The sequence below is a fragment of the Pipra filicauda genome, unplaced genomic scaffold (assembly GCF_003945595.2).
Source record: "Pipra filicauda isolate LSUMZ 115617 unplaced genomic scaffold, ASM394559v2 scaffold128_size5466820_pilon, whole genome shotgun sequence".
NCBI classification, from domain to species: domain Eukaryota; kingdom Metazoa; phylum Chordata; class Aves; order Passeriformes; family Pipridae; genus Pipra; species Pipra filicauda.
The window spans coordinates 2359937-2371652 of record NW_024103751.1 but is presented as its reverse complement, the minus strand read 5'-3'; the positions used below and the strand labels follow the sequence as shown (position 1 = coordinate 2371652).

The following is an 11716-nucleotide window of genomic DNA, read 5'->3' as shown; positions in this document are numbered from 1 at the left end:
CTCAGCTTTCTACGGCGTTGTTCTACTCAGTCCCACAAGCGTCCCACAAGCGTCCCACAAGCGACCCGCGTGCTTCTGGAGTGACACTTTCTCCCGAGGTCCCTTCACCTCCCAGGGTGGCACTGCTTTAGCAGTGCGTTTGTTTTTTTGTGAGAGTTGTCTCCAACACCGTTTCAGGCAAATAAACTGACTAATGAATTTTCTGTCGGCCATAAAAGTGTGCTGCAAGTAATTAAGGGTTGTGCTGTGGGACCGATTAAGCTGCAAGTCACAGCGGCCGGAGTCCAATCGCTGCGATTCCGCCGCGATCTGTGCCGCCTGCGCCCGGCTCCACAATGGGATCATTGACTATTTATTTACTTCGCACAACAACTCTGCTGTTTATTTAATTATAGGGGCTTTTCAGTCACCAACCCCCACTCGCCCCAGCCCCATCTCTTCGGCGGTTTTTGAGTACACTCCTCCCACCTCTGATAACCAGGGCTCCCTAGTTGGTCACTTGGGTAGATGAAGTGGGGCAAGGTCTGATCATCCTTTACGAGGTGGGGGCTGCACTCCCCCGGGGATCTGGGAACAGGAATTTTCCGTGACGGAAAGGCAAGCGGACGGGGATTTTCTTGTAAAATTGCACATCACGTCTGCCCAGAGATCAGACCTCTAGAAGGCTGTGAGGTGGTGGGGACGCGCAGGGGAAATCCTGCAGCGATTCAAGGCATGTCCGAGTCACGAAACAAAATCGGGAGAAACGCAGAAGAGGCAGAGAGACGCCTGTGGCGCTGTGGGGACGAGCGCGGCTGGGTGAGGAAGGAAATCACTGGCAGCCGGGCAAGACGGGCAGAACGACACATTTCCCAATCCAGCTCGTGAGGAAGGCCTTGGTCCTATTACCAGAGCCCCCTTCCCTCACCTCGACCACTTAGGAGTGAGTCGGGAGGGGAGTGGGGCAGAGGCAGTCGCCCACTCCCTGGATCCCCTTCCAACCTGGAAGGGCTAGAGTGGCGAAAAAAATGCCCGAACTTAGTACCCGCTAGTTCAAGGAAGGAGTGGGGACAGGCAGGTTCCACCACGAGAAAGGAGTCGAGAAGCAGCCGAAGGCATCCGGACTTTTTTTAGCACCCCCGCAGGTTGCGGTAGGAGCACTCCGCTCACCTCCGCACCCACGGGGCAAAATGGGGACGGGCAGGGGCTGCTAAGCGCCGGTTTACAGGCGGCAGTGTCCAACTCCCACTCCCTCCGCGTTCACAAAACGGGCTCAGGGACACCGATTAGGACCTCGGACTTTTAACGCCTTGAAAACTCGCCGCCCGAGGAGGTCGGGACCCTCGGGCGGCGGCGCGGAAGCAGAGGCGAGAGTGCTCCTGTTTCGTCGGCCGCCCGCGAAGTCCTGCGGCCGCCGGTGGCTCGGGCAGCATCGGGGGCAGCGGCGACACTTGGCTTTGTGGGGAGCTGACGGCGGCGGCCGCAGAGAAAGCGAGTTTCTGCTCCTTTAAAGGGCGCTGTGCAGCGCTCCCGAAGGGAGGCGGGTCTCCCTCCTTCCTCCCTTCCCTCCATCCCTCCCTTCTTCCCTCCTTCTCTCTCTCCCTCCTCCTCTCTCTCCCTCCTCCCTCCCTCGCTCGGGCGCCGCTTGCCGTCGCCGTCAGTGGTGCCCGGACACCGGCTGCACAGCAGCCCGGGCTGTCCTCGCTGTCCTGCCACCGCCCTTCCTCCCCTGCCTCCGCCTTCCTCTCCCTCCCCGATTCCCCTCCCGCAGCTCAAGGTAGGAGGATGTCCCGGGGTCTCCGGCTGTCCGCCACGGCCGGAGGGGTTGCATGCAAGTGAGGGGCTGCGGGAGGGGGAGGGGGGCGGAGGGGATGCACCGTGGCCGCGTCGTGCCGAGAGCTGCACGATGGCTCTTGGCCAGGTGTCTCAGGGTAAAGACGGGCGTTGAGCTGGAATACCCAAGCGCTGCTGCCGCCCGGCTCTGTCCCTCACTGCGGGGAAGGCAAACCTGTCGTCTTCCTCTCTTCCTCCCACCGCTGTTCCACACCGTCAGAGCCACCGATGTTCCCATGCTGGAAGTGGAGGTGTGGGAAGGGGGGCGAGAGGCCAGGGCAGCGCAGCCCCGCGATGCACACCGCCTAGTGCCCGCGGCAGCCCGGAATTCCCTCCCACAGCCGGAGCGCTGCTCCCGAGACGGGCTCAGGGAGGCCGAGCCGGTAGCACTGAGGATGTGCCACCCGCTCTCCTCGGGGAGAGGAGGTGAGAAACGGGCTCTAACTTCGCTAGAGTTGTGAGTGGACAATAGCCTCTGCTTCCGTGAGGTCTCCTCCTGCCCCCACCGTACGACACAGCCAGTCCCCCTTCCAGCTTGTTGGCAACCCCGTCATTTATTTCTGAACAAAATCAGCATTCTTTGGGTGAGCATCCATCGCTAACCTAGCCAGGGCGCTGACACTCTGTGGAAAGCAAGACATTCTTGCCTACGGAGTGGAGGCATGATTACGAGAGCCGTGTGCGCACCGAGAGAAGGAATGAATACATTGTAATGAAAACCTCTCTTCACGTTTTCCTTGGAAACTTTTGGGGGAGTAGAGAAAGAAAAACATTAAACATCATAATTTTACTCCCAAAATCTTGTATAGCTTCCCCAGCCCCAAAACAAGCTGAAGGGACCAAATGCTAATATGTAGATAATGTCATAAATATTTGTTCTTGCTCCTTAAAACTTGCAAGAAAGTGCATTTCTGTGATAATCAAAAGTGCCTCAACAAGTAAGTCTATTACATACTCAGTTCATTAATTAGAAGACATGTCTTTCCACTAGCTAAAAATTAATTACTATCTTAAAATGTCACTAATCACTGGTGCAACAGAAACTTGTTGTAAATTTGGACTGAGATAATAACAAACAGAGAAAGACCTATGGTTTTGTTACAGCTAGTGGGAGTGAAATGCCAGTGGGCCACAATGTGTTTTTAAAAGATAATATCAACATTAATTTGAATACTTTAGCAAACATTTAAAAAGGGAGGACTGTGTTACTGCTTTGTCAGCAAAGCTGCAATTCTTGTTTTTAGAGATCTGGAGATGCTGGTTAGGTGTTGCGGGAAGCTGTGGCTCTCCTCACACCAGATTGCAGGAGGACTGTGGTGGCATGTGAACCTGAAGCGTTTGCAAGGACTTGCCAAAAAATGTTCAAGAAACATTTAGGAGACCGTATGTTATACATATACTAAATTTATATCGGTTGTTGTTGGGAGGGGTCAAAATAGTAGATTAAGTGACATAAAAACCTCATTATCGGTTCTTAGAGACACAGCTATGGCCTGAAAATAAAAGCCCATTCCTTTTCAAAGTAATATGATAAAACTATACATCCCAGTAGGTGGCAGCTAGCTGAAACTGGTTAACTTTTATAGTGATAAGAGCACATAAAAATAAGATCTGATGAGAAAAGCGCCTGATATAATAAGGCAATCAGAATCACATATCTCCCCTTTCCAAATGAAACATTATGTACATAATATACACCATTTATACTTGACACACAGCTAAAAGTGTAGCAGATTTTTATTAACCAGAAAAGATGTAAAGGCCTCAGATTGTCTATTCTTCTTTCCCTGCCTATAACTGGATTACCGTTTTTCATATCAGCTGCACTTGAACGTTGTCCTTGTGTATTAAAGATGTCCTTGTGTATTAGAGATGTGTTACCAGCATGTATAAGATAGATGACCAAACAAATCAAAACATATATCCAAGGAATTGTAGATTTCCCTGTTGCTGATCACTGAAGTGTGGAGGGCAGTTTCATATAGACTTTAATATGAAAAGAGCTGTGTAACAGTGGTGACAAGCTCTCAAAACACAAAACCAGCTTATCCATGACATTTTATTAGGGATTTTCAGCCTTTGAACTGTACATATCACTGGGGAAGAAATATGAAAGGCACTAAGAACCTTTACCTGTTTTAATATTGAAATCATTCTGGAGGGTGCACAAAGGTATCTTTTTAAAGGATTCCCTTCCTTTTCCCTTTCCCGAAGAAGAAGTGAAGTTAAACTCCAATTAACAGAAGCGGAGTTTAGGGTGGTGAAGATTGAGGCTTGAGTTAATTAGATAGTCTATAAGTGATCTTCAGTCACCAAATATAGTGAGTTCTAAACATCTGATGTCTCCTAAGATTTACTTTTTGTATATAAGGAACTGATATTCTTGAGGAAATATTTCTGGGTTAATTACGACTTTTCCTCAAGGTGGTAGCTAGGGTTTGAAAGAAAGGGGAAAGGATGTTCACGCAGAGCATTAGGTGATGTGTGATAGAAGATAAGGAGAGCGGTACTCCTTCTGAAGCCATAAAATGCCACAAAATAGCTGGCTAGCTAACATAATCGAGAATATAATATATGTCTTTAAGAAGCCGATAACAGATTTTAATTTTCTTTCCATACCGTGAAGTGACTGGAAAGGATGACAGAAAAGGCGTTTTGACACCCAGAGCAGGGGCGGCGGCGGCCGGGAGTGCTCTCCGCGGTGCTGAAGGGGCCATCGGGGCCGCGCCGGGCGCTGTCCGCGGTGCTGAGGCCGCAGCCGGCGGCGGGGGATGCTGGCGCGGGGGGAAGGAAACCCGGTGTGAGCCTCAGGCGTGAGACCAGGGGCTGCAGCGTGGGCTGCTGAGTGTTTAGTAGTAACAGGAATTAACCACAAGTTGTTTTGTGATTCAAATTCTAAACACCTCAGTGAGTTAGGAGCTCTGTTGTGCTGAGATTACAGGTAGCTGTATTTTTTTTTTTTTTGAGACCTTAGAAAATCAGACTGATAACAGCAGTCACTTTTCCCAAAGTTTATCTCTTGTTTAATGGACTGAAGTTGACCATGAATATTATATTTTCAAAACTGCTTACCAAAACTAAATGAAACAAATAAATAAAAATTCGGTTAGGCAGCAAGCTGCATCTGAGCATTCACAATTAAAAATGTATCTAAGGATGTCTAATGTCCTTTATTTCAGCGACACCAGGGAGGGAGGCAAAGAACTTTCATAGTATTCACGTGGGTCGGTTTTATTTTTCCTTGGACTAAGATAAAATATAAACGAGTAGAAGAGAATAAATGAAATAGAAAACAGAAGAAAAAACATCTCTCTGCGTTTTAACTGGGAGATATTCTAAGTGTGAACTGAAGGAGTCGCTAGATATCCTTGCTTTTAACACCAGGTGTTCTTTTTAAAGTGCTCCAGTAGTCAAATCGTGTGATTGAATTCCCTGCTAGACTGCAGAACTAGCCATTCATGATAGTTATTTTTGACACTGCAGTTATGCCTCCATCTTAAGGAAAAAAAAAAAAATCAATGATGTTTAATAATCCCCTCGCAGAACATACATTTCTTTTCATCAGCGTTTTACAGTGTTTCAACTAAAAGTGTGCAGAGGAAATCAGTAATGCAAGATAATAAAAAGTTACTGTGAATTGCTAACACTTTTAAGGATGCAGAGGACCAACAGTACAGGTTATAATCCAAATGCTGCTGTTACTTATTTACATGTCTACAACACATGGATGTTATTTAAGAACAAACTGTAACTCACCTCTGCCATGCTCTGCTTCTGATAGATTCCTCAGAGTGCTCTCATTAGCTTGGTATCATCGGTATTTATTTCTGTAAAGTTAAGTTTATTCTGTGTTCATCTGTATGTACCTGTGGGGGAAGTCTCGCAGTGATATTTTCTTTAGTAATAAAAGGCAGGGAGGGAGATAAAGGAGACAAAAGATGTCTGTAGGCAGAATGTAGAATAAAATGCATTCATTTTCCTGGTGGGAAATATAGAAATTATATTTTAGTGTTTGTAATAAAGCTTAAGTAGGTTCAGCAAGAGCTTCACTTAGATTGCAAAACCTGACAGTCCCAATTCAATGTATTTCAATGGATTCAGGCACACAACCAATTGTATTTCCAAGGAAAATCTGAAGTAGTCCACAAAATGAGTTTATCTTCTTTGGAACACCTGGCCAAAAGACAAAGTCCGTGACTACATTTGAAGATATAAAGTCAGTATCCCATTATCAAACTGGAAAGTGTTATTGTTCTCACTGAGGACTGCAAATGACAAACTACATAGATCTCTCAGCACAGGGAGGAACAGCAACATTTCCATAATAGTAGAGTGAAAGGAAAGCAGAGCGCAAATAAGAGAGTGGCAGAATAAAGTGAAAATCATAAACTAGTAAATCCCCAAGTTACTGTCTGTTAAGCAACATTGCAATTCCACTAAGTTTAGAGAAACAGGTCTTTGCATTCAACAAGGTTGTTCTAGTACTGCCGATTTCTGTTTACCTTGCAAAATCAGGCTGGTGCTCTGTAATCATTGTGTCTGGAGCAAGTTCCTAAGGACGATCAGTATACAAGCCATTGCATTTATCCTAATTCATACATTAACATGAGTAACAGTTAGTGAATGTAAATATCATGATTTTTTTTTAAGCCTGAATGTTACTCTGATAACCTGCATGACTTTGTTGTCAGCCTTCTCTTTCACAACTCTAAAGATAAGTGATTTCGAGCCAGGCAGTCAGGTATTAAAATGCATGAATTGATTTTTACACAAATGATTCCCTTCTCCCCTGTAGCACACCCCCCACACCTTATAGATATTGTTCAGAACAACTGAAATACTAATAGCAATTAGAAGCATGTAAATAAAACCGAGCTGTTTTTTTCCTTCAACAATGCCAGGCGATCAGATCGGTTGCATAATAGAAATTGGGAAGGCTGTCTGGCAGGCAGCCTTAAGCAGAGAAGAGCTATCTCAATTTCTCTCACTTAATCTTGGCTTCGCGTCAGAAGCTGTGCAGCAGTGCAGTAGAATGGGAGCACGGCAAAAGCTTCGCCAGTGAAACGGCTGGTGCTCGCTATGTGGTGATGCCTCAGCGATTTCTCGAGCTGGATTACCTATTGATTTTCCTCCTTTCTTGCCTCCCAGGTTTACTCGGCTGGACATTGTGTGTGTTTGGATTTCTCAAGGATTCTCCCCCGACTAACATGGATGTCCCACCATTCCTTGCAGTTGAAGGTTGCTCCTTGGCGCAGTGAATGAAGAACATGCAGGGATTGCTAATGGGTTTGGGAAGCGTAGACTCTCTCCTCTCTCTGTGACCATGCCGTGATCGTGTCTGAGGGCCATCAGTTTACGTATCCTCATTCTCACCCTACCGGGAAACCTGACGGCTTAGAAGGGGGAAGTAAGGCAGCGCGTGTGTGCATAGAAACATCATGAAGATTATTTCCCCTATTGTAACTAATTCAGTCTTCAGATGCACCGTTAGATTCCTTCTTTGCTTACTGTGGATTGGATATTCTCAAGGAACCACACATGTATTAAGATTTGGTAAGATTTCTCGACACTTTTTTCATTGCTCATTTAAGCCTGAATGTGATTTACGTAGGATTGACTCAGAAGGGGATGCTGGGGGAGAGCTGGGACGTGCTAACGGAGTCAGGCACAGAAGTCCCTCTCTATTTTGCATCCGGAGGGATGAATTGCTGTGTGTTTTTTTCTGTCGCTGCAGCTCATTGTAGCCCTAGTAACGGCATGGTGATGATGATAATTATAATAACAATACAAAAATGACTGGCAAACGCGGTTGCCTAAGGCTCTGCGCAGCTTGCATGGCTTCCTCGTAATTGTTTCCATTGTTTTCCTTTATTGTTTCCACAGTAGGGGAAAGCGTGGCTAATGCGATGCTTGATGCATTTGATCAGTTAAAAACCTGTCAACTAGTTGTTAAGTTTCGGCCGCCCGGCTCTGATCCTCCCCCCGAGCCGATCCCGTGCGGGCGCAAGGCTGTGAATTGAGACCTTTGGGCTGATTTCCCTTGAAGCGTCTGTCTACTTGCTTGACACTTGAGTGGCGTTTAGGGTTAGAGAAGAGATGATTTATGTCTTGAGCAGTGGTCGTGAAAGAGCTTTTGCGGTACCTTTCAAAAGCACAACATTTCTATGCGAGAAAAGTTCCATGATTTCCCTTCTCTCCCGGGGGGGGAGGGAAGTAAATCAGAATGAAATTTCAAGGAGAGTAGAGCGGGTTTACAATTCAAAGACTATCCCAGCTGGACCGTGGCACTAACCATAAGAGGTCTACCTGTGCATGCGCACGTGTGTACGTGTGTATAAGCAAGCAAGCGAGGGAGAAATTCCAACCCCTGCATCCCCTACAGAAGTTTTGCAGTGAGGAAGGACAGGACGGAAAGTTACACGCAGGTCTGAGGGGGGCTGTGCGGCCAGGGAAAGTCATCCGGCGCTAGTCCGGGGTGAACCACGACAGGAGCCCCGCATCAGCGTCCTTCTAGTCGCCCAGGCACCGCAGGCGAGCCACGGTGGGGAGGGTGGCGGAGGGGACAGGCCGAAAGCTGCTTCCCTAGGCAAGCGGCATCCTGTGTGACTGCCCGACAGCATGGCTGGAGGGAGGAAGTGAGGCTCTCCCTCAGTCGCGCTGTTCATGATAAACTGTTGTAGCCACTACATTCATTTCTGTGGGACACTGAAAGCTCTTGCCTTTGCCTGCGAGTAGTGACTTGGTTTGTGTCTATTTTAGATAGATCTCATTTAAATCAGCACCCCCGCACACACTTTTATATGGAGGGGAAGGTGAGTAATGATTAAAAAGTAACCAGGCTGTTATCCATCCCGTGTGCTGAATTCCTAGCAGCACTTTTTTTTCTGCTTCCATCTGGTCTAAAGGTGGTGCTTAAGTTACGTTGCTCTTAGCAACCGTCTTCAGGAATGCTTGTTCCTTTAGACATGGCTAAACGGGTCCATATATCATTGTGGGGTCTATTTTGCAATCAGTCCGATACATAATTATGGCCGTGAATAGAGTGCTAGGACTGCCTGCAGTCTGGCACTGTCCGACCGTCTGTCCTTCCACGAACCGGGATTCCTAACGGGCCCCGAGGGTTAGTCTCTAGGAGTCTGAGTTACATTCAGGGGTAGCTGCATAAACAGACATCTTCTCGGCCACAGTACTAGCAAGCGTGTGTGTGTGAACTTTCAGCATGGCATTTCCTCTGAATTTCCAGTCCAGTGTACCTGTAGAGACAGCCCTGGAGAGGAGAGGTTTGGCAGTGGTTAGAATAATAAATAATTCCGAGGCTGAAAGGTAATACAGCGGGACTCTGGCATCCAGTGACATAGTGGTGCATGTACCAGGTTAACTACTCTGGTCACACAGCTGGCCAACGAGTTGTGCTCACTCCAGCGTTTGTAGCAGCGGAGTAGGAATTCCGCATCATGTTTTTTGTCTTTCAAAAGAGTTGTCTCCAACCCATCACTGAGCCTTAAAAGTAGAAAGGGAACAGTTGGTTAGTCTATTTTATTATGGAGAATGTTAAATGTGAGAGAGCACAAAGAAGATTTTTGCCCTGGTCATCCAGGCCTGTTGCACATCTATGTTTTAAGGAGTCTGGATTTAGCCTAGTCCAGGTGTGGAGTGACTCTGTGACCACGAGAGAACTCCCGCTCCTTCCCAGAGGCTGACATCTCTGTCACTGTGTAGGGCATGGCGGGGAGGACGGAAGGAATACGGAGTGAGCTGTGAAAAAGCTTTCGTTATTTCTGAGGGGGAATGCCCCGCCTCCCCCTCCGGATTCCCGTGTTATCTGTCCCTTTGGGATGTCCTTGCGACCAGGAGGACGGGATGCCATGGAGTCGTTCCCGAGAAGAAGCGAGAGCTGAGGAGATTCCCTCCAGAAGGCAGCCTGCCAGCCCCCGCTCTTCTTCCTCAGCCAGTAGCACTATGGCAACAGGGGAGAGCTTGAAGCCTGCCAGAACTGCAGCCCCCTCATTCCTTCTGTGCAAATTAGCCACCATGGATTCGCATTGTCCTTCCCACGGCTCCTCTTATGTTGGGACTAGCCGGCATGTCCTTTCTCTCCCTCTTTCTCGCTCTCAAACTACCTTTTAGCAACCACACAGGGAAGTCGAACGACCTGGGCTATCTGTCAAATGCGGGAGGTTATTTCTGCCTGCGTCTTAAGAGGAAACACGGGGAGAGACTTGTACGATGGCATTGTTCCCTCCCCAGCGACACTTGCTCAGACACCTGGACACCCACCTGCTGTTGCTACTGGAGTTAGGCAACGTGGTATTCGGGCATCACACCTGCCGCCCTTCCTAAATGACGCTTTGCTTCATGGGGCATGGGACCAAGCTCCCTCCCTTCTGTTTCTGAACAGTTTCCCATTAGCAAACCCAGGAAACGCTGGAGGTTAGGCTTGTGCATACGGTATTCGAGAGTGGCAAATGGGAACAGTCTTAAACCATTGCTGCGGATAAAAGGACAGGTCCCATCTTGATGAGGGAGAAAACAGCAGCCTAGTATTTGTCTCTCCGCGGTGCTAAGTGTGATTGAAACCTTTTCCTTATCACTTGGCACCGAACAAAAGCCAAAATACCTGACCGCTGGCAGATCAGTTACTTTATCGGGGATCATGTTTCGTAGCTTTCTGATTCACTGCTCCTGTGTAAGCACAGACCCAGGGCAGCGGCTTCCAAGAAATGGTAGGGAACTCGGCGGATCCAGAGCCCAGCCGAGCCGCCCCTCTGCCCATGGCCACTGGGCAGGTCAGCCTGCCCTGGCCGGACTCAGCCTCTCGCCCCCCACCCCCCCTTTTCCTAGGTCACCTCGATCTACCTTTAGCTCCTGAAGGCATCCCAACACCTTGTCCACGAAATTCTGAATTAACAAGCCATTAAGAGCTATCAGTCGTCAGTAATTGCTCACCTCTCCTTTCAGAAACCCACTCCTTGTCTTGCCCAAGGCAGTAAAATCCCGGGCTATTTAAACCCCCTCTTTTCCCACCTACTACTACGTGTCAGCTCTTTGAAGTCTGGAGTGCTCTAAAATGCCCTCATTTATTTAAACTACCTGTTTCCGACCTTGTCTCTAGTCCTGTGATCAATTCGTCTCCTACAGCAAAGGTGTGAAGGGGGACCTGTGACTGGAAGGTGAAAGCCGTTTCCCCGTTGCATTTTCTCTCGGGTGACTCATTATTCGTGAGTGTGGTGAAAGACTAAAGACCTCCATTGCAGGGGGCTCAATAGCCTGATAAGTGATAACCCACTTTGTGTGATGTTTTATTTTCTTCAACACATTCAAGAAGGATAAAGACAAGTAGGGGCCTATACCTGTAGTTTTGACTTTTTGTTGCTTTGGAGTTGCCTGACTTCAAGCGGATGAGAAAGGGAGCTGAATGCTTTGTGTTACAATAAACCATAAAGGAAGGGTGTATGTGTGCGCGTGTGCATGTGGCTTCTTGCAACTTAAAAGCAAAAGAAATTCAAGACAGAATGGAAAAAACTTTTCAAGGAACAAAGGGAGAGTTTTGAACTCTTACCAGAAACATTTCCTACTATTGATTACTTTTTAAATTTTTTTTTTCTAAAATAAAACCTTATGCCAAAGCCTCAAAAAACTAGCACTTTCCTGATGCCCTACATAAAACAAACAGCAAATTAAACCTTACATAATCAGGTACTGTTTGGGACCTTGGAAAAAAATCCTTAATTTCTTAACTCCATTGTGGGAACCCCAAGAGGGGAATTGCTAGATGCCTGAGTCTTCCTCTGTGAAGATTTAGCACGGGTCTAATCTGACATACTTAGTTGAGCTTCTTTGTCTCAAACAGATTGAGTTTATCTCCATGTAATTGTTTTTACGAGTTCGAGTGTGGCAAAATCAC

At 47.4% G+C, this 11716-nt stretch overlaps 1 protein-coding gene across 6 annotated transcripts in view; it reads left to right on the top strand.

Moving 5' to 3' along the window:
- The first annotated feature begins 755 nt into the window (after positions 1-755).
- Positions 756-11716, top strand: part of GRIK2 (glutamate ionotropic receptor kainate type subunit 2) — a 366123-nt gene continuing 355162 nt past the window's right edge. For 2 of the 6 annotated variants that reach the window (XM_039390674.1, XM_039390671.1), the window contains exons 1-2: positions 1625-1756; positions 6961-7365. In XM_039390674.1, the coding sequence (XP_039246608.1) occupies positions 7251-7365 (115 nt within the window). In that variant the 5' untranslated portion in view covers positions 1625-1756; positions 6961-7250. Of the gene's footprint in view, positions 799-1624; positions 1757-6960; positions 7366-11716 lie in introns of those variants that run through there. The other 4 variants (XM_027731487.2, XM_027731516.2, XM_027731497.2 and 1 more) reach the window with 3 other exon arrangements.